The sequence below is a fragment of the Cyprinodon tularosa genome, unplaced genomic scaffold, assembly GCF_016077235.1.
Source record: "Cyprinodon tularosa strain WSP-4 unplaced genomic scaffold, ASM1607723v1 ctg47, whole genome shotgun sequence".
NCBI lineage: Eukaryota > Metazoa > Chordata > Actinopteri > Cyprinodontiformes > Cyprinodontidae > Cyprinodon > Cyprinodon tularosa.
Genome location: NW_024039196.1, coordinates 328502 through 349312, shown reverse-complemented (window position 1 = coordinate 349312; position 20811 = coordinate 328502). Strand labels below are relative to the sequence as shown.

General features: G+C 38.1%; 1 protein-coding gene across 2 annotated transcripts in view; it reads right to left on the bottom strand.

The window, feature by feature from the left end:
- egfra (epidermal growth factor receptor a (erythroblastic leukemia viral (v-erb-b) oncogene homolog, avian)) overlaps positions 1–20811 on the bottom strand; it is a 61529-nt gene that overhangs the window by 3280 nt on the left and 37438 nt on the right. Inside the window, exons 3-25 of one of the 2 annotated variants that reach the window (XM_038301595.1) lie at positions 19044–19230; positions 18802–18942; positions 18627–18695; positions 18292–18410; positions 17812–17953; positions 16283–16399; positions 15644–15770; positions 15474–15547; positions 15309–15396; positions 14826–15025; positions 14587–14719; positions 14081–14171; positions 12890–13047; positions 12147–12185; positions 9965–10109; positions 9757–9879; positions 9295–9393; positions 7353–7538; positions 7044–7199; positions 4436–4511; positions 3501–3647; positions 1019–1116; positions 760–927 (exon numbers count right to left, since the gene is read on the bottom strand). In XM_038301595.1, coding sequence (XP_038157523.1) covers positions 760–927; positions 1019–1116; positions 3501–3647; positions 4436–4511; positions 7044–7199; positions 7353–7538; positions 9295–9393; positions 9757–9879; positions 9965–10109; positions 12147–12185; positions 12890–13047; positions 14081–14171; positions 14587–14719; positions 14826–15025; positions 15309–15396; positions 15474–15547; positions 15644–15770; positions 16283–16399; positions 17812–17953; positions 18292–18410; positions 18627–18695; positions 18802–18942; positions 19044–19230 — 2883 coding nt within the window. Of the gene's footprint in view, positions 1–759; positions 928–1018; positions 1117–3500; positions 3648–4435; positions 4512–7043; positions 7200–7352; positions 7539–9294; positions 9394–9756; positions 9880–9964; positions 10110–12146; positions 12186–12889; positions 13048–14080; positions 14172–14586; positions 14720–14825; positions 15026–15308; positions 15397–15459; positions 15548–15643; positions 15771–16282; positions 16400–17811; positions 17954–18291; positions 18411–18626; positions 18696–18801; positions 18943–19043; positions 19231–20811 lie in introns of those variants that run through there. The other variant, XM_038301596.1, reaches the window with a different exon arrangement.

Here is a 20811-nt window from a genome sequence, read left to right as displayed (position 1 = left end):
TCTGTCCAAGAAAATCATAAAGCAAAGTCAACAAATCAGCAGGAAGTGCTTATAGGGTTTTAGAAGACTGACAGTCTTTTCATCTAATGGATTATATTTCTGATCATCTGGGGCAATTGAAAAACAATGTGTTGAATGGACTACAGTGAGTCGTATGGGGTGCCAACAGTGAAGTATTCTGAATTAGTCCATGTGTGCTGCTGGTTCTCATCCAAGAGAGTGGGCTCACTGAGAGTTCTGTTACTAATAGACTGGAAAACTGTCCTCCTACAGCAACTTCTGAAAATCTAAAAAAAATGTGACGATGGTCAGTGTTATCCAGCAATATGGAGAACAATTCTCCAAACAAAAATAAAGAGTTTTTTTTTATGTGGAACCAAAAATTTGGAACATAAAGGCTGACAAAACCCTGTATCTTAAACCCACTGAGAAGCAGTGATCCGTACTCAAAGGAAAACATAATGCTTATCCAGTAAACCTTTTTCCAATTGTTTGATATTACCAACAATAGTTTTGTTTTATGTTTCACTCATAGTGGAGCAAGGGTATAAATTCCCATTTTCTAAAGTTAAAAGATGACAAAAAAAGCTAAAATAAGCAGAAATGAGCTGATTTAATTTGAAAGTATGAGAATGAATTTCAGCATTATAGCTTGATTTTCTTTTCCAGAGAGTATGTTCTTTAAACAATATAAATGCTCTTTATACAACAGATGAAGGGACATTTAAGGCTTCCTATCAGATTTTTGCCCGAACATACCGTGGAGTGAAGCAGTGGGGTGTAGGAGGTGCTTGGACTGCTGAAGAAGCTGTGCTGCGGAACCAAGTACTCATCTGCATCCACACCATCATCCAAATCCTCCCCACTAATCAGGCTGCGGTAGAACTTGGTGTCTGTTGGACTTGGTAGGTGCATGCGGTCATCACCCTGAGCAAAAAAAAAAAAAAAGTTTAATTTGTTCTATTACAGCCATGAAGTCCATCATCGGACTGAATGAACATATAAGGCACATTGCTACCTGAATGACAAGATAGCGAGATGGATCTCGAGCCATCTTGGTGAACTCAGCTATTAGTTCCCGGAAACGAGGCCGACTGTCTGCGTCAATCATCCAACCTGTGCAGACACATGATGAGCTCATTAGCATTTATCATAGTAACACCTAAGGCATAATGATTAAAAAAAAAGTAGTACCAAATGGTTTTAAACGGAAAAAAACAAAACAACTTTTACGTTTTGGTTCAATAGATAAAATCTAAAAACCAAAGCATTCAATCTCAGCCTCTTTACTCCGGCGCACTTAAATAAATTGGTTTACCAAACATTAGCTTTAAGTATCCCATGAAGTTCTAAAACTGCCAGGCAAGGGGAGCCCTATTCAAAGATGTAGCTAAGAAGGCAATCTAGGGATTCTTGAAGTTCTTTTCCCTATATTTATGCAATCATGCTTCTTATGTCCTGTCTAATTATATTGTCCTGTTTTACTGAATGAACTTAACTCTTATTTATTTAAATCATTTTATCTATGAATATTGTATGCCACAGCTGTTATAAATGGCTAAACCTGTGTAACTCAGACTCAACAAGTATGATAAAACTCTGATTCCCTGAAGAAAAAGGCTTTTTATCTTATTATTGCTCTTATTGAAATGTTCAGCCAAATCCTGGTCCAGCTCCTATTTGAACGGACACTCTAAATGATTTTAAAGCTATGAATGGGCTGGTAGAAAATCTAATTTAAAAGTTGGACCTTGTGAGAATCTAGGTGAGGACAAGTGAACCTGATATCCTCCTCATCAGAGAATTTGTTAACAAAACCAGTCACTGACAGACATTGCCTTCAGTGGCTGAAGCGTTTTTTGCTGTTATTACCCAAAGAAAGCAACACTTAAAAAGCATATTTGTTTTATTTTATGCCACCAGTCTCTCTCTGAAAACAATTTGAATTTCCTGTTCTTAAGATTGAGCTTTTAAGGGACTATTTCATCACTTTGGTGGGCTGTTATCGCCCTCCTTCTGCAAACAGTGAAGCTTTATCCTCAATAAAACTCTTATTATCCTAAGATTTTAATAAGATTTTATTAGTTGGAGGTTTTTACTAGGACTGGCCTTTTCCCTCATCGGGTAAACTGGCTGTTTAAGTGATACACAGTCAATAAGCAACCCAACTATACCAAATCTGGTGTTATAAATGTATATAAATAAAATGCAACATTGGAATCTTTGCAAATGATTGAATGACTACTGTTCTATAGCAGCGTTTGGTTAGCGTTTAGACCTTTCATCTGAAGCTTTGGGAATTTGACTGGAGAAAATTTTATTTCATAAGTGATGTTGACTTGAAACCTTTTCACAGTGGTCTGCAAACCATTGATAAACACAATGATAAATTCCAGGTGAAACGAAGGTTCAACTCATGGTTCTCTTCTAGACTTCCTGCTCTAAAGAATGAGAGGGATGCTTGATGGGCAAAAGCCAGAAAATCCTCATCTCAGGTCCACTGCCTGACCTTTAGACAGATCGTTTTACATTTTCAGTCAGAAACTGAAAAGTTAAATATAATTTTTTTAAACTACTTCTGCTTTGAAAAATCAACCACTTTTTGGGGACTTAATAAAATGTTCCTGTGGAGACAATTTCTTAAAGGACATACATACATTCATTAGAGTTGGCAGTTAAATGGTGTAGGACTGGTGTAAGCTCACTAAAGGACTATAATCTATAATAGGACTATAACTCTTGACTCATTTAACAAACATTTTATTTTCTTTGGGCACTTGTGTTATTCTGTACAACATCCTTAATAAGTCCGGAAATTATCAGCTTTGTTTCCTTTAACTGCTGTTGAGGTCAGTCTTTTAATATTACTCATTTTAATTTATCTGAAGTTTAAATAGCTTAAAAAACCTGGAAACCACTAAATCCCCAGGCCCTGGTACACTAGACCCCTCTTTTTTCTAGAAGTAGCTGCAGACGTTGTTAGATAACATATATTTATATATAGAACATATATTTTAAATTCATCACTTGCTTCCAGGAACATGGAAGTCAGCACTTGTTCTTCTGCTATTAAAAGTTGGCGATTCCTGTCATTAACAACTACAGGCTAATCTCTAAAGTATGTGTCCAGGCCAAAATCCTGGAAAAGCTCACTCAAGGCTTTTGTTGGTCAGATTTTTTGTGAACTTATCAATCTGGTTTTATAAAGCAATGCGGAACAACCACAACTGCCAGTAAAAAACAATGACTGGATGATGCTTTGTTTAAGGGGTTAACAAAGATGTTTGATTGTGTAGATCAAGATACCCTATGAAATAAACTACCTTTATTTGTTAAAAATTGCAAACCACATATTATTCTTAATTCCAGTTACAATTGTGCCCTACTTTTTTTTTGTTATCTATTACTTGAAATGAATCCATGTAGACAGCATTCAGGTTTCCAGTTGTAATGGTAGGAAACTGAAATAATAAATACAAAATTCAGAGGAACATGCTTACATTTCACCATGATCATGTAGACGTCTATAGTACAGATTGGTGGCTGTGGCAGGCGCTCTCCTTTCTCCAGAATCCCGGCTATTTCACTGGCTGGGATCCCATCATAAGGTTTGGTCCCGAATGTCATCAGTTCCCAGACTGTTACACCTACAGGACAGATGCGAGAAGCAGTTGGTAATGTCAGGCGCATGAGCTGTCAATCACTTTTGTTTTTGACCTCAATAAAAGAGAAGAAACAAATAATGACCAAATGTTCTCTGGGTAAATATCGCACACAAACTATGTAAAAACTGGCTCCGAATGCAGGAGTGGGAGTTGACAGGATGTATCTTTGCTTTGGAGGAACTGAGGGAGGCGAAAGGGGGGGAAAGGAAGTCCATCACTTTTGGTAGGATCTGCTGATGCTTTTGCCAGATTGAGCAGGAGGCATGATCAATCCCTCAGGGAAGAAAATGTTGGACATAGGCCTGCTGTAGAGAAGCTGTGCTGTGTTTGGTTTCAGTGTGTATGTAAGTAGTGTGTGGTGTGTGTAGGCATTTCTCAGTATCTTTATAATCCTGAAGTGCAGGAAAGATGAGTGGGATGAGATAACGTTTTCCTTTTGACGTAAAAATCATCCATCTGAACCTGCTGCTGTGTAGGTGTCTTCTAACTGTCTCAGATTCTGGAACGAAAGTTTCCCTTTTTAATGGGTTTTTAAATGTTTCATAGCTTTTAAAGCTCCAAAAACAACATCCTGTGTTAAGGTTCAAAACACGAATCCGCTGCCTGCTTTAACTGCTGATAAAACACTTTATTCTTCTGTCCAACTGTCATCGGTACTCTAGTGAAGTACGTAGACCCAGCTGTTTTATTCATTCAAAGTTACATAAGCTTTTTAAGCTCAATCTGGGGCATATCAAGTTTTTCCGGTGGATGTAAAGCGTTAGTCTTACCGTAGCTCCAGACATCACTTTGGTGAGTGTAGGTCCTGTTTAGGATTGATTCAAGAGCCATCCATTTAATTGGCACCTGAGGAAGAGAAACAGGTTAAAAGAATGAGCTTAATATGGTAAAACACTTAGAATCTGTTTTCTTAGTTTGATCACCAATTAGCATGCTTCATGTGTTTCATTAAGCGTGAGACCATAAACAAGAATTAGCCTCCTTTTGCACAATTACTTTTTTGCCTTGCATTTAATCTGTGTGCAAATATGTGAGGCTTTAAGTTGATATTGTTTCAGCAATGTATTTTCATGCATGGTCTTATGTTATCAAAGGTGTTATCAATCTCAGCTAAGTCAGACTGCATGTAGCAGTTCGCTGCTGCCTAAAACATAAATGCAATGCAAATGATCCAGTGATCTACTGTAAGCATGTAAAAAGACTTGATGTTTCACAAATTTCCTCAAAAAGCAGTGCCAAGTTAAAGCTTTTATTTTCTATAAACACAGAATGAGAAATTGTATGACATAACGACAACTTATATATAGTTTTATTGGCTTAAAAACTTTTAGATCCCATGCTGCCAGGTCTTTGACAGCATTTAAAGAACTAATTGCTCAAAGCTATTCATGAGTTTCAGTAAACCTTTCTCTGTCTCACAGACCAAAAATGTCAGGCCAATACTGACCAACGGTTTAGAAGCAACTGCAAGTTTATTTCCACAACGCCTCTATCAGATAAAAAAAAAAGTAACATGGAATCTGGGTATGCTTACTAGATACATGGTTTTCCTGCAATAATATATTTTTTGTTTAAGTTTAATCTCCAAACTTTAAGCCTGCAGCGTATAAATGTTTGGAAGTATTTGGTATTCCAAGCATCTTTCCTCCTGATATGAGTTGCCAAGATGTGCAGTGGTGTGGAAAAAGTGTTTGCCCCTTCCTGCTTTCTTATTCTGCAATGTTTTGAATATCAAACAAGTTTAAATATTTATCAAAAACAACACAAGTAAGTACAAAATGGGATAACCTGAGTATTTTACAGCGCTGTGCGAAAATGTTATCCCAATCATCTTTACAGGAATGTTGCACTATAGCCACAAAAATGGATTTAAAGGCCTAAAAAATATTCTCGACAGGTCTGTCAAAAATGTTTTTCTTTTCTTTTTTTTCCTTTAGTCTTTAGGCTGGAGTTTCACTTCCACAGAGACACACAGAAAAGGATTTTATGGGGTTTTAACAAAATTGTATGTATTGGTTTCAGCTTGAAGTCACAACCTAATTTTCAGATTTGTTTTGTGGACAACAGAATTGATTATTCCACTTATCTCAGAAAGTTTTCTAGGTCCTGAAGTAGCAAAGGCCCCGATCATCAAACTACCATCACCATTACTCCTGGTTCTATGTTTTTCTTCTGAAATGTGGTGTTACTTTTACCCCATGTAATGGGAAACACACTTCCCAAAAATCACTAAAAAGCTTTCACATGGTAAAACAGCCAATTGTTGCCTGGTTGCAGGAATGCTGGGACACCAGACATCAACTTGTACTATTTTTCAAAAACAGCGCAGCCTAGACCTGTGAAACTATCAGGGTAGCCTATAGCTGGGCTGGTCTGACTGACTAATGCCATTTGGGATCTAAGGATTTTTGCAAACTGCCTTGAACAAGAAACATCTCAGATGTCAATGGGCCTGATATTTTAGAGATGAAGGAAAATTTGAAAGGTAATTGCTAGTTCCATGCGTTTCATTGCATCTAATATGAAAAGTTTGCCAAACAAAATGTTGTCGGCAGATGGATCAGGCTCAGCAGGTGAGAAAGTTCCTTGTCTCAAATGCAACCTTAGAGATCCACACTTTTAATGATGAAAAAACAGAATTAGTATGATCAATTATGAGAGATCATCTGCAAAGGTAAATCCTGTTCATTTTATTCCTAAAAAACAATAGAAAATCCACCAGAAACCAGCTCTGCTCAAAGTCTCTGTTTCACTGATTAATGCTATTATATGTTATGAACACAGTATGTAGATATGTATGCTTGATGATAAAGATATTTTTATATTAAAGATAAAAGCTGCACTATAACACACTTTTCACATTTTCTTTGACTAGGCAGCTTTAATGCAGCAAATAAATGTTAAAATGTGTGATTTTGGACATTTGTTTTGCATGTTTTGCTAAATGACAATTAGCCCCTTATTCTTTCATTTCCAACTTTGACTTCCCTAGCTAGGAATAGTGGATTTGCCGTCAATATAACATACATCTTGTAATGTTTTTGTTAACCATTAAATGATGGGATTTCTGACCAAACTGGGTTGAGAGTAGTAAATGTTAAATAAGCCAAAAAAAATAGATGCTTAAAATGGAGAATGAACAAATAGAGTGATAAAACAGAAATAAAATCAGTGATTGTTGCTGTTTTGAGACTACAGGCGATAGTATATTTCCCAAAAGAAATACAGTAACAACAAAGGAAAGGAGAAACAATGCTGTTATATTGCATGAAAACAGGCTCCTCGGTGGGATATGCAAATATAGTGATGGGCTCCCATCAATAGCGCCATCACCAGCATTAAAAAGGAACATCATACTACTCCTTAGATGCAACTGACCTTTCCTCCTTCTGCGTGGTATTCTTTCTCATCTGCGTTAAGGAGTTTGGCCAGCCCAAAGTCGGTGATTTTGACATGACTGGGAGTCTTGACCAGGACATTTCTGGCTGCCAGGTCACGGTGCACTAGATGGCGTTCCTCCAGGTAGTTCATACCCTTTAATCAAAGAAGTGGTTTTGGATTGAGTGTTGCCACCAGAGAAACTCTTCAATAAAAGTTTAACATGTCAGGTGGATTGCCTATCAAGGTGAAACATAATGCTTTATAATATATATTAAAGTGAAAAGAGATGTATTCCTTTTTTTATACCTTTGCTATCTGAACACACCAGTTGAGCAGGTGCTGGGAGCCAATGTTGTCCTTTTTTTCTTTCACATAGTCCAGCAGGCAGCCATAAGGCATCAGCTGAGTTATTAGCTGCACCGTCGAGGTGAGGCAGATACCCAGCAGACGGCATACATGCGGGTTATCAACACTGGCCATCACGTAAGCTTCCTGAAATGCACATAAGCATATAGAATGTTTCATCGGATTTTTTAATCGAAACAAAACTGAAAAAAGAAAAAAAAAAAAACTTGTGTCTTGCAGCCCATTTTGCAGAACCCTTGGTAGAAATGTGCATGTTTATCTAGGCAACTGATAGCTTGAGAAACATCTGCGGGATACAGAGTGTTGCAGGATAAGTCTCTTAGCAGCAGCCATACACAGCCAGCTCGTTTTTATTGCCTGAGAGTGGAAACTTTCAGTCATCATACCAGAAAAGCTGCTTAAAAAATTACACAGGGCCAAACAAAAAAAAAAAAAGAAAAGAAAATTAGCTCTGGCCTCTTGCATGAGGACGTGAGCAAACAGTACTTAAACCTAAGCTTTACTTAGTAGGTTCCATATCACCACTGTAATAATTGCAGGCCCAATATTTCCTTCATGCTTATTACTGCGTGTCAGTCGTTCAGTAAATACACTCTTTCCGTGGAGCTTTGTAACTCTGACAGCAAGATAAAAAGGGAGGCTTCAAAGATCTTAATCTTTGTTTTTCAATGCCCCGCAGTCAAACTTTTATGCGACTCCACGTACATGACATCATTTATGAATACAGCAAACCCAGCAGCTCGACCACAAAACACAAGCTTTGAGACGCTGATTTGTCTGTTTGCAAAGATGCATTCAGAAGAGGCTGCAGCTTCAGAGCTGCATTTCTTTAAACAGCACCTCAGCTTTGTAATTACATACTAACGCCCACATGATGTCCTCCAATGAATAAAGCGCACTTCCCAAAACTCCACCAGAGACTTCATGTGCAATGTGACACATTCTTCATGGCAAAGAAAGCAAACCCAAGTTAGTTTAAGAATAGCCTGGATGTACTATAAACTGCAAGAAGAATTCCAGTCAGGTTGACATCCGGAAGAAAACTACCGTAATTTCTCTAATATTGGCCTGTATTCCATTAGCGGCCGGGACTCTAACATTGGCCGGTCTCGCTGTCAGAGGAGGTAAATAATGGCCGGTCTCTAATACAGGCCTGGGCTATAAACGTTTTTTCTGGGCATACCTCAACATTATACTTGTGGTAGTAACATACAAGTCCCACAGCCTTGCGCTGCTGGACGACAGGCCCTGACTGCTGCCCGTCTGCGCGAGGAAGAGAACAGACACGCAGCAGAACATGAGGAGGAGCGCGAGTGATGAGGAGATTAAAGGGAGAGATGAAGAGGAGGAGGAAACTGAGGAGGAGGATTAAACAGAATTGGAGGATTTTTTTTTTTCTTTTTTACTTCAAACCAAGCGAGACATGGTAACTGTACTTTTTCAATAAATGAACCTAGTGTTTTATAGGTTCAAATAGACACAGAATCTCATTTTTATTCATTCCACTGGTAGTCTGTTTTGCTCAAATAGCAATAGAGGCCTGTCTCTAATTCTGGCCTCTATCCAATAAAGGCCTGGACCGCGATGCACTTGAGTGAAATAAAGGCCCGGGCCTATATTAGAGGATTTACGGTACATTGTGCAACACATTAAATCCACAGCTGATCTTTATGTCAACGAAATTTAGATTAACTGTTTCATTTTCATTTTAAACCACCTGAACAACACCTGGGTAGTTGTAGTGTACCCATTTGGGTGCCCAGAGCCCAGGGAGTGATGCTCATGGGCGGTGTCAGTCTCTGGCTACACCATTTTTAAAGTATGTCTCCTTATTTTGCAGAATCATTAGCTGAATTGTACAAATAAAACATAGAGAACATACATCCAAGATCTCCTGGTTGGCTTTTGGTGATGTGGCCTCTCTCAGAACCTTGATAGCCACTGGGATCTTCACATCCTCCCCTTCTGGGACCCAAAGACCCTGGAAGGACACAGTTTTCTTTGTGACTTTCTATACTTAAAATCTCAAGATATCACATAAACATAAATTAGTACATAATATACCAAATTATTGCAATGATTTGTATGCACACACTTCTTAAGAGCCCCTATGTTTGTATCCTAAATGCAAATCTCCAAATATGATTATAGAAACAGCTTTGACAGCAACAAAGAAGCCAGTCATGCATGAGGTAGCAAGTCAAAAATGTGCTGTAATTGAAAAATTTAAAACACATGTAGCTCTGTGAAAACTTGGCACAACACAGCTAGTTTCAAAACTGCTCGGCGCTGGAATTTCTACAATTTTTACAATAAGTATTATACAAGCCAAACCTGTAATTACCTTGTAAACTGTACCAAAAGCTCCTGATCCCAGAACCTTAATTTTCCTAAACTCTGGTTCCTTCAGTATCCGCAGCAGGGCTTGGTTTGGTGCTTGCCCACTCGGAGTAAGAGGTTCAACCAGCTGCACAGAGGAAGGAAAACCCATAAGAATGTAGCTGAATAGAACATTTAAGTGGGTGTCTTGAGCCTTAACTGTCTCTCCCCACCTGTCTCTCTTGGAGCAGTCTGCGCATCGTCCTTTTCCTTTTGATGTGGCGCCGACGTAGCAGCACAAAGACAGAGAGGCCTGCGATCAAAACGGCCAGCATCCCACCAACAACCCCGGCTGCAATCATGGACAGGCCTGAAGACCTTACAGACGTGGAATAAAAATATTAAGACTCCTCACATACTGCATGAAGACATATAAAAAGGCAGACAAATAGAACAGCATTATTAATTAATTGAAATTAATAAATAAATTATTAATACATTTTTAAGTTTTAGCTTTTTTTCACATTTAATTCTTCAGTCTCAGTAATTTCTGGGATTTAAATAGAATGTAACACAAATGTCATGTTCGTTTACCTACTGCTTGGATAAAGAAACATTTTTATCTTGCCATCTTACAAAGTGAAGAAAGGATTTTGGGGTCACCATGAGATATTATCTACATGCTGACCAATCGTTTGAGAAACATCTCCTGCCCACTGTTAGGCATGTTGGAGCAAGAGTAATATTTTGGGTCAGTTTCTTTTCCAAACACCCCTGGGAGGCAAAAGCGCTATGCAATCTTTGTGATACATATTTTAAATAAAATCTAGATTAAGCTACCCTCAGAGAACAGAAAGTGCCTCATCACTGAGCCTTTTTGAAAGTTTAATGATCCTAAACAATAAGCTGAAAACACATAGATAGTCCCCTGTCTTCAACTGAGATCTCAATCCTGACACCTACATCTACTAGAGAAATGAAAGCAATTAAAGGCTGTAAAGAGAAGTCTGACTTTTTTGTGTGTTCAGTATCTGACTAATGTGCTATAAGAAAAGAAATAAACTAAGTCTTTTGCCCAATTTTAATTAAAGGGAACATAATTGTTCCCAGTTGTATATAACATAAATATTTTAATGCCTAGTTTTTATTCTTTCTGCTTATATGTTATTTAAGCTCTTTCCTTTGTACAGAACATCTTTGAATTGATTGCTTTTGCCTTTACAGACACAACTGCATGGTCCTTTTTTTCCTTTACAATTTGTCTTTTACTTTGGAATCATAGCATTGACTAAAAATCACAGCAAAACATAATTTTTGGTCGATCATAAACAAAACAGATCGCATACTTCTCTGCTGCACCTCAACAGCTAGCTCTGAAATCAAACAGTCTGTGCACAGTTACTGTGAAAATCTGTATACAGGTAGGAAGGCTTGTTTCTGGCAAGCAGCAGCTTTTTCCATGAACATCACTGTTGTTTAGCATTCTCATGATGACGCCCTTAAAATGTAGCCGATGTGGGAAAGGGCTGCTCAGTTTCTTAGAAGTTATACTGGGTTTTTTCATGACATGACCAATAGTTGTTGGTCACCCAGCTCTGGTCAGAGTAACAATGGTCTTGAGTTTCCCCACATTTGTACACAATCTGTCTGACTGTGGATTGCTGGAGTCCAAACAGACTCCAGCGATAAATTAGTAACATTTTCCAGGATCAACTACTTCTTTTTTGGTGGTCTTCATAGATCTGCTTTGTTTATGTAATAATGCAAATCAATTTTTTTTTATATAATTTAAACTCTGATAAATAAAACTTGGTGGAAAACAAATATTTGTCATTCTATCAGGGTTCCTAAACAACTTTCATGTCAAAGGACTACACTGTCCCAAATCCAATTCCCCAGAGTTCTCTATTTGTTAGGTTCATCTAAACAAAAGTATTTTATTTAGATACTGTAGATATTTCCATAGAAACAATTGTTTTAAAGCAGGAAAATTGTAGGTAGGAAGGAAGGAAGGAAGGAAGGAAGGAAGGAAGGAAGGAAGGAAGGAAGGAAGGAAGGAAGGAAGGAAGGAAGGAAGGAAGGAAGGAAGGAAGGAAGGAAGGAAGGAAGGAAGGAAGGAAGGACAAAAATCAAAAAAAGGTCAGATAAAAGCAGGGGAATAAAAAGTAAATCAAGCAAGTAGATGGAAAAAGAAAAACATTTACGATGGCAAATCAAATTACTACTTTCCTCCCTTACACAAACTGTGAAAAAAATGAATTCTGCTGACGAAAAACACCTGAAACAAATTCTTTCTAAATGGTCTCAAATACCTTTCCCCCTCAGGGTTCTTTCTTTAATGTGTTTATTTTTTTTATGCCATACTTCTTCAGAACAGTTAGTAACTCAAGCCCATTCACTTAATTCTAAGCTCACCTTTCACCTCGGCAACCATCAGGGCCTGGTCCGGTACACCTGAAAACACACCAATAAAACAAGGTTAACTTGGAAGCTAATCAAGGCTTTGCAGTTATTAGCCATAAAAAACAAGATCCCTATTGCTACACTTTGTTTTTCTCTTTACTTCTGCCAGCAACAATATTCAACTCAGACTAAATAATCTAAATGAATTCATAAATAACTGGGGAAAGCAGGGAACTATTTATTTCCACACTACTGACATGTTTTAGAAAAAGGTATCAGTTTCTTCTTTCCCCACAAGACAAACAAAAGACCCCTGAAACATAACTGCTCTCGGTGGTTTGAAGGTATGTAAGAACCATGTTCCTTCTCACTCATCCGTTTACCACCAAGGCTCAGTGGTGATTATATATCACTGGTAACATTTGACCTGATTTCAGGGTTGGCATCGGCAATGTTTTGCTCCACAAAGGAGCACAGACAGCTAAAATAAAACACTGCAGCCAGAGAATAAAGAATAAATAAACAAAATGAAAAAGAGGGGAAACCAATGGAGACATCGATTGAGGATGGCAAGAAAAGAAATGGAAAAACAGACCAAATTATTTGTCTATTCCTCATGTTAAGTCTCCAATAAAATCTCCTAACTTCTGTAAAAGTGGCTGAGCCCTTTAGGACTCCACTCACTGTGACAAACAAATATCTGCAAGTCAGACACTCAATGTTCTGCTCAGTTCTCTGCTTCCAGCCAAGTTTACCCCTTAGTGCAGTTCTTGTGGCACAGTTGGCAGACTCTTTCCTTGTCTGCATATTTCCACACCAGGGTGTCATCTTCTCCAGGGATGCCTTGGGGACAACGTGACACGCAAAACAGTCCATCCTGAAAGTTGGCGCACTTTGTGCAGTTTCCAGGACCCTGGGAGAGACAAAATAGTTTGGATGAATACAGCTCTGAAGAAAGTGGCCAAAATATTACACATGATGTCACATCATTACAGATGCATCTTCTATCTTCCATACAAAACTATAGATATGTTTTATACAGTGCCTTGCAAAATCCATACACCTTGAAGAAAAATAAAACATCTTTTAATAACTTAAAATCTGAAAAGTGTAGCACGGATTTGCATTGACCCACTTTCCCTCTAAAGCCTGTGAATACAATTTCAGTTTGATAAAAGATTTGTGTTGGCAGCACGGAAGCCTTACCTGAGTTCATGAAAAAATGGATTTACAAAAACACAAAACAATCCCTAAATAAAATGATGGCAAGTAAACCACAGACATGCATGCTGGAGCATGATGAAACGTTTTAGCTACAAGTCCATCTGGAAGATAGAATAGCCCTAAAGAGGAAACTGGTAAATGGTGGAAAGCTCATTTTACGGCATTAATGGGAAAGACAAAAAAATTTGACATTTAAAAATTTGCAATTCCCCTTTAACATTGTTCTGTGAAATTGAAGCCCCTCAAATACATAGAGGGTTTGTGGCTGTAATTTGATAAAACATGGACAAATTCCAGTGGGTTGGTTAATTTTGCAAGGCACTGTTTTTAAGTGCAGAAGCTAAACACTTTAACACCATAAGCATGCATTTTGACTCGGTCAGCAATTCTGTTGTTGATAATGATGCCCTGCTTTTTCCAAGTAATATTTAAAAAAGTGAAGGCCTTAACTCCTTTTAATCAAAAGACCGGATTACGTACATAAAAAAACCCAAACAGTTAGCTAACTTCATCCCACAGTCACACCCCTCCTTCAAAACACAACATGTCTTGTGGCTGCCCTGCTGTATTATCTGCTAAAGCTGCTGCTGATTGAGAAATCGCTGACATTTCTGAAAGGGATTTTATGCAGCATTAATGATAAGGTGTTCATCAGTTATGTGCACAGATGTGCTATGAAAGATGTGGATTGTATTCTCTGTAAGTACAGATGACACACATACAGGCGCCCGGCAGGTTGCAGTGCCGTTCATGCGTAGACACTCAGGGTCACACTCCATGCAGGTTTTATTCACGATCGCCTCCCGTGGCTCTCTACAAAAAAACAAAAAATACAACAATAACAATGTTAATAGACTGTTACTGCAGGGCAGCTTAATTTCAAACAGCTTTATTCAATTTGGTTTTTGGAGGGCCAAGTTAAACTGTAAGCATGTCAAGATTTAATGTTTGACAAATATCCCCAAGATAAACAGATGTGAGTGCTATGTGCCATTTTTCAGCAATGTTTGCCTTACATCTTCCTGAGATTTAACTTTCAAAATACCCTGGATCTTTAGCTTTCTTTCAATAATCCTTTAATTTATCTAATGACACAGTCTGGAAATACTCATGGTATGAAAATAGATTATGAAAAAGCGACTGAATCTTCAGTCTGTTTGTTTATCTGAAATAAAGGACAGCAGATTTCAACACTTAAAAGGGATTCGTGCCTAGATTCTTCCCTTACCCCTCCAGGATGTTGCAGAAGTCAACGCAACTCCCAGCACGGCTGTAGTTATGACAGGCGAAACACATGTCCGGGCCTGGGCCCCAGCAGCCGTCCGCTGTGCACTTCCTGTCACAGGTCTTTTTGCTTAGGGCTAAAACCAGATGTGGAATTTTAAGCAAAGTTCTTGATAATTGCACCAGTTTCGAAATTTGCAAGAAAGTTTTAAAATAAACGTTGACAAGCAGGTAAGATCTCACCACAAGTGGTAGCATTTGCGTTGTCGTTGACTGTTGCAGTTTGACTCTTTGATCTGAAGAGCCTCTTCCAGTGACTCTCCTTCGTATAGCAGAGCTTCTCATTCTTGATAATGGCCACGTCCCCGTCGCTGATCTCCTTTAGTGACCGGAAGCCGAGGTAGTCGGCATTGATCTGGGTCACAACCAAAGTGTGGCCACCGCTATCCAAAGAACAAGGGCACAATTAAAACCATATAAATACATATTCTTTTTACATTTTAAGAAGTCCCCAACTAATAGTTATATAGCTTGTTATAAATTTATCTTAGAAGCATCTAAGATAAAAAAAAAAATTAGACAATTTTAGCAGAAGGAAGTTGGTAAGCTATAGTAATAACTTGATGACAAAGTTTCTAAATGAACATGACACAAATGTAATTTCACTATTTTGCTGAAGCAGTGGGAAAATTAATGTTTTTTTTTTATTTTATACAACAAACCTACCGTTTTGTTCTCCCTCGAATTATTTCCAGATTTTCAAAAGGACTGAGTGATTTCATGGTATCTGGCCATATTTGAATCCACAGGTGTCCTGAAGCAACAGGGGATCGTTTATTGTGAAGGCACATTAAGTTTGTCATGCATTCATCAAACTTCATGAAATCTCACCTGTAATTTCCTTAACCGTTTTGAACACGTCCAGCTGAGCCGGTTCCATCTTTGGTGTTTTGGTAAAAGGATCCCTTAAAACAAAAACAAAAAAACAGAAAAAAACACATTCAAATAATCAACAGAATTGATTCTGAGAGCAAAAGACAGAAAAAACAGTCAGAACGTACCCATGGATCGATGTTTTAATGATAGTGATGTCACCATTGATCTTAGTGCAGTTTTTAAAGAAGCCAATGTTGGTGGCATTGATAGACAGGGTGTGAGTCAGTTCTCCTGCTCCAAGTCCGTTACACACTTTAAACAATGAAGAAAAAAACAAGTTTTACAATCACTGATATATCACAGAAAAAAAAAATACTGCACATCTGAAAAAACATACTGTAACAGTATTTCTTATAACAACAACTTGAATTGTAGGTGTTAATGGCTGAGATGATGTCAATTGGCAAAGATGTATTATGTAACAAAACTAGAGCATTGATAAATAATTAAATTTATTTGAGCTTAAAATAAAATTTTGTCACTTTATAATGTTCTTTTTGGCCCCGTATATGATTTAAGACCATAAAAACTAAATGCTCTTACTCTAAATGACATCTATTTACTTTCCAATTCGTTCCTGGAAAACATCAAAATAGGAGATCTAAAAAAAGTGTGTATCATTACACAAAAATATTAACGTGAAGCCATTAAAAAAATTAAAAGCTTGTAGGATTCCATTCTTTTATTAGTATATGTGCTAAAAATACAGTCTATATACTATATATTCAAAAATGTCTTCATTGTAGGCAATAAGAGCTGCTGACCTTTTGGGCACAGTCCGTCACACTTGACACACTTTCGTACTCCTCCCTCATCCTTTTCATATGTGTTACCGCTGCATGTCCGCACACAAGCACCATGATCAGACACAACATAGTTATCTGTAAATATGAGGAAAGTAGTAGGTGTTTAGGTCAGATATGTATCACGTTCATCAGGCATAGTCTGAGTATTATAATGAACAGACAGAAAACATAAAAATCTTTAAGTAATTTTGAGGAGCAGCTTGTGTCAGTTATACATTAGTGTGGCTGTAGATGCATCTAGCTGCTTAGTAATGTATACAGCCAGGCTTCTAAACCATGGGATGTCACATTAACAAGCCCAGAAACTCAATCATTCTCTTCCCCTGTTTAAAAGTTTATTATTTAACCTGAACAAACTCTCAATTCAATGTCTAAAAACCCCGAAGGACAATCTGAGCAAATGTTTAGTATAGCACAAACACAACACATTTCTGATCTTGCATTGTGTGAGTTGTGCATACTACCAACCAGAGGTGTCAAGTATCAAAGTACAAATACTTTGTTACTGTACTAAGTACACATTTTAGGTATCTATACTTTACTCCATTACTTATTTTTCTTCCCACTTCAGACATCTACTCATTACATTTTCACACAAGTATCTGTACTTTCTATTCCTTACATTTTTAAAACAAACATTACTTCTTACTCTTGGCTTCAGTTTAATATTAATAAATATTTATTTTGTGTCATGTGCGCCTTCCAATGCAGATCATTTGCGCCATCCACATCTAGTGAAAACTAGCGTAATTGGATGAGTCATATAACGCAAAAACTCATTGGTTAGCTAAAGGAAATCATCAGAAGCAAAGAGGTGTTCTTTAAACTGCAAACGTGAATTGTCTATGCCATGCTACAATGTTGGATTCAGAAAAGGATGTTGAAATGTCTGAAAGGTTGGACACAGGTGAGAGCGTATCAGGAGATGGAGACCAACAAGACCTCCCTCATCCTTGGCCTTATCTCAAAACTGAGCTTTCAATTAAATATATATTCAATAGCGGCATCTGGCTGTTTTTTTAAAGGTTACTTTTTACTTTTATACTTTAAGTAGTTTCTGGAACACATACTTTTTAACTTTTACTTGAGTAAAGAGGTCAAGTTGATACTTAAACTGCAGTATCTATACTTCTACTTAAATAACAAATGTGTGTACTTTTGACACCACTGCAATCAACTATCCTCTTCAAAGTGTCTTTCCCTGTCTGCACAGTCATACTCTTTTTAAGGTTAAGCATCTTAAGACTATGACTAACTAAAGACAACCCAAAATAAAAAAAAAATAACTCTACATTGTGGCCAAATGCTATAGTATCTTGCACAATCAATACTTTTGATTTAAAAAGTCCAACAGGATAGGTAGTGTTTAAAGCATACTGTTTGAGAAGTCAGCAATGAGCAATATACTGTATAGAATATAGATATGTAGATATATTTATATATATATATAAATATATTAAGAGAACAAATGTTGACTGTATACTTACGTGGACAACTTTTGACACAAGTGGCCCCAAAGTTGTACTTTCCATGTGGGTTGGGGACCAGCTGGTGCAGGTTTGGATCATAGCGCTGGAGCCCTGGGCAGGAGTCCTTACACACCCCATCATCCTGGAAGGCCCGACAGGCCTGCAGCACAAACATCAGTCATCTAGTGCGCCACGACCAAAACACAGCCCCTTCCTAATGATAACACTGCATTCCTCTATCCCAGCCTTGGCTAAATTCTCAAAGTTGCTTAGAGAGCGAGAGCAAACGCTGGTACTCAAGGCCCTGCCAAATAAAAGATTTAATCAGCAGTTATGTGTCTTTCTGGTATTAAAACAAAAACATAATTTCTAGCCATAAAACAGAGGTTGCCTAGTGAGGGCTGAGTGTAAAACAGAGTCCTCGTCCAGATTTAATAGAACACGATTAAATATGCAGTGTATTCATTAGTTGTCCTCCGCATAAGATCTTTGTCTCACCAGACAGTCTGTGGGTCTGGGCCCCGTGCATCCGGCTGCACAATGCTCATTGCAACAGTCACTTGGTGATGGTCCTTTGCACCTCTTGGAGCACTGCTGTGCACAGTTCAGCTTGGTTACTGGAGAGGACAACAAAAATACAGGGGGTTTATCATTTACCAAAGATTATTTCTTAAATGTACATATTTATGAAATGACACAAAAAACAGCCAATCCATTAATGCTTGAAATATTCAAAATACTAACATAATGATGGATGGAAAATACTTTAAATACAATTAAGTGTATAGTAGATAATTTTGTGGTAAGGGATTAAAACATCAACAAGAACTTACAGGTCTGACAGTTGTCTTTACCAGAAGCCCAACATGAACCATTGAAACACTTTGAGTGGCATTTCTTACCTGTAAAGAAGAAACATAGGTCACTTACCTCTTTTAATATGCACAAATTACCAGAGAAATATAGAGTTTTGCTAATTTTTCCAGTGTTGAAACTGAGAGCACTTACAATTGGGGTTGTTTCCAGCCACTGGGAGTTCCAGGCTGGGCTTGTGCTCATCTTCAGTATTGACGATATCAAACCACTGTATGGTTTCCACATTACAAAGCTTGCCGTTGCCGCTAAACTTCACACCTCCTTTGAGAATTTCTAATGAACAAACATGAATTGCAATTCTAATGTAGCCATTTCACTGTTTCATTTCATGCATAGGCCTATAGAAGACAAGATCATTTCAGGGCTCCCTCTACCTGTTAGGCTGGTCAGGAGAAGCTCGGTGGTACCTTGACCTGTTTTTGTCTCAAAATTGGCGAGCACAGAAAGCGCAAACTTTCCCTCATAGAGGGCGTGACCTCGGATGATCCGCAGATTCTGCAGAGGAATCTTGGGAGCTGTGTTGAGGGCAATCAGAACGTAGCCACTGACTTCTTCAATGGACTACAGAGAAGGGGGAGAAAAACAAGAGCTAGTTGTTAACCTCATAAAATGTCTGTTATTTCAGTCCATTTACCTATTCAGACGAATTTTTTCCATTTATAGGTAGACATAAGGTAAGCAGAAAATCCTATTTCCCATCTTACAGATTTGTTTGTCACATTTCCCTTTACAGATCATAAATCGTAATATAAGAAGCAGAGAACTAAGCTAACACATTTTGCTGAGCGATAAATTGCCCCAGAATTTATTGCAATAAATGATAATATTGTCATTTGGTTTGACTCCAAAGGTCCTCCACCATTGCACTGCACAACTAGCATTTCTCAGGCTTTCTGCAGCTCGGGAAGTGATGAGGGGAGTGGTGAGTGGAGACCAATTCACAGGAGAGAAACCTTTAGTTGATTCAGACTCTTCATTACAAAAACACATGACACGAAGAAAAACAAATCATAGGAAAATGTAAATTGAGCTCCTTGAAATGTATTATAAAATTAATTGATTTTTTGGTAACAGGCCTTAAAAAGAGAGCGCATTAATTCACTTTTTTTAACGTTTGTTTTGGGCTCCTATACCATTGTACGTTTAGGAGCAATATTACAAACACATTAGCATGCTGGATTACATGTGCAAGCTGGCTGTATTCAATAAGACAAATGCAACTGTTCAGCTGCTAGGTCTAGATTACTCTTCCATTAATAAAAAAAATCAAAATCTATCATTCTATTAATTAAAAAAATCACAAATCAATATAAGGATCTTGACATGATCTTGGCACTGATAACTGGCTTAATTATTCATTCATTCACCTGTCCAACTTTGTCTAGTTTCTAATGATTGCTCATCCGATCCACCTGCTCCTGCCTATGTTTAAGCTGCTTGCATCCAGTCATCAGGGCCAGATTATTGTTGTTTTCTTTAGCCAGTGGTGAGAGTGGTTTTAAGCTTCCCTTAGTGTTTCTAATTACCTGATCCTGACCTGTTCTGCCTCTCAGCCACTGAGCCTGTCTGTTCCCTTCTGAATGGTCTGCCTGAACTGTCTTCGGACTCCTGGACCTTTGAGCATTCCTGTTCTTATCTGTTTGCCTGATGTGGCTTTGGACTCCTGGTTGTTGTCAGGGGCTGCAACGTCTTGGACACTCTGGACGGTGCCCGCCGCATCTTTTTGGCTGCCCACCGACTGGATCCTATCTCGTTCTCGGGACGAGGGCTGAGCTGATAAACCAGAGTTTCCTGTGATAGACGCCTTAGCTACTGCAGACCCGCAGCACAATGTGTTTTAATAAACGCATTTGAATTATCCCACTGTCTGTCTTGCCTTGAATACTGGGTCCTCTGTTATGACACCTGACAGATCTGGATTATGATGTGAATTATGTTCATTCCCACATCCACTCCAGTTATTTCGCATAAAGAAATGATCTAATAGGGAGAAGAGTATGCAATGGCCCAAATGTTTTTTAAGTCTCGGTAGTGCAGGCTTCTAGAAGCTCTAACTGTTTTGGTATAGGGTACCTGAACCTGCAGAGCCTCTTAATTCTTGCAATTTAGTGTTCCAAATGATAAATACTGCATAAATCAATA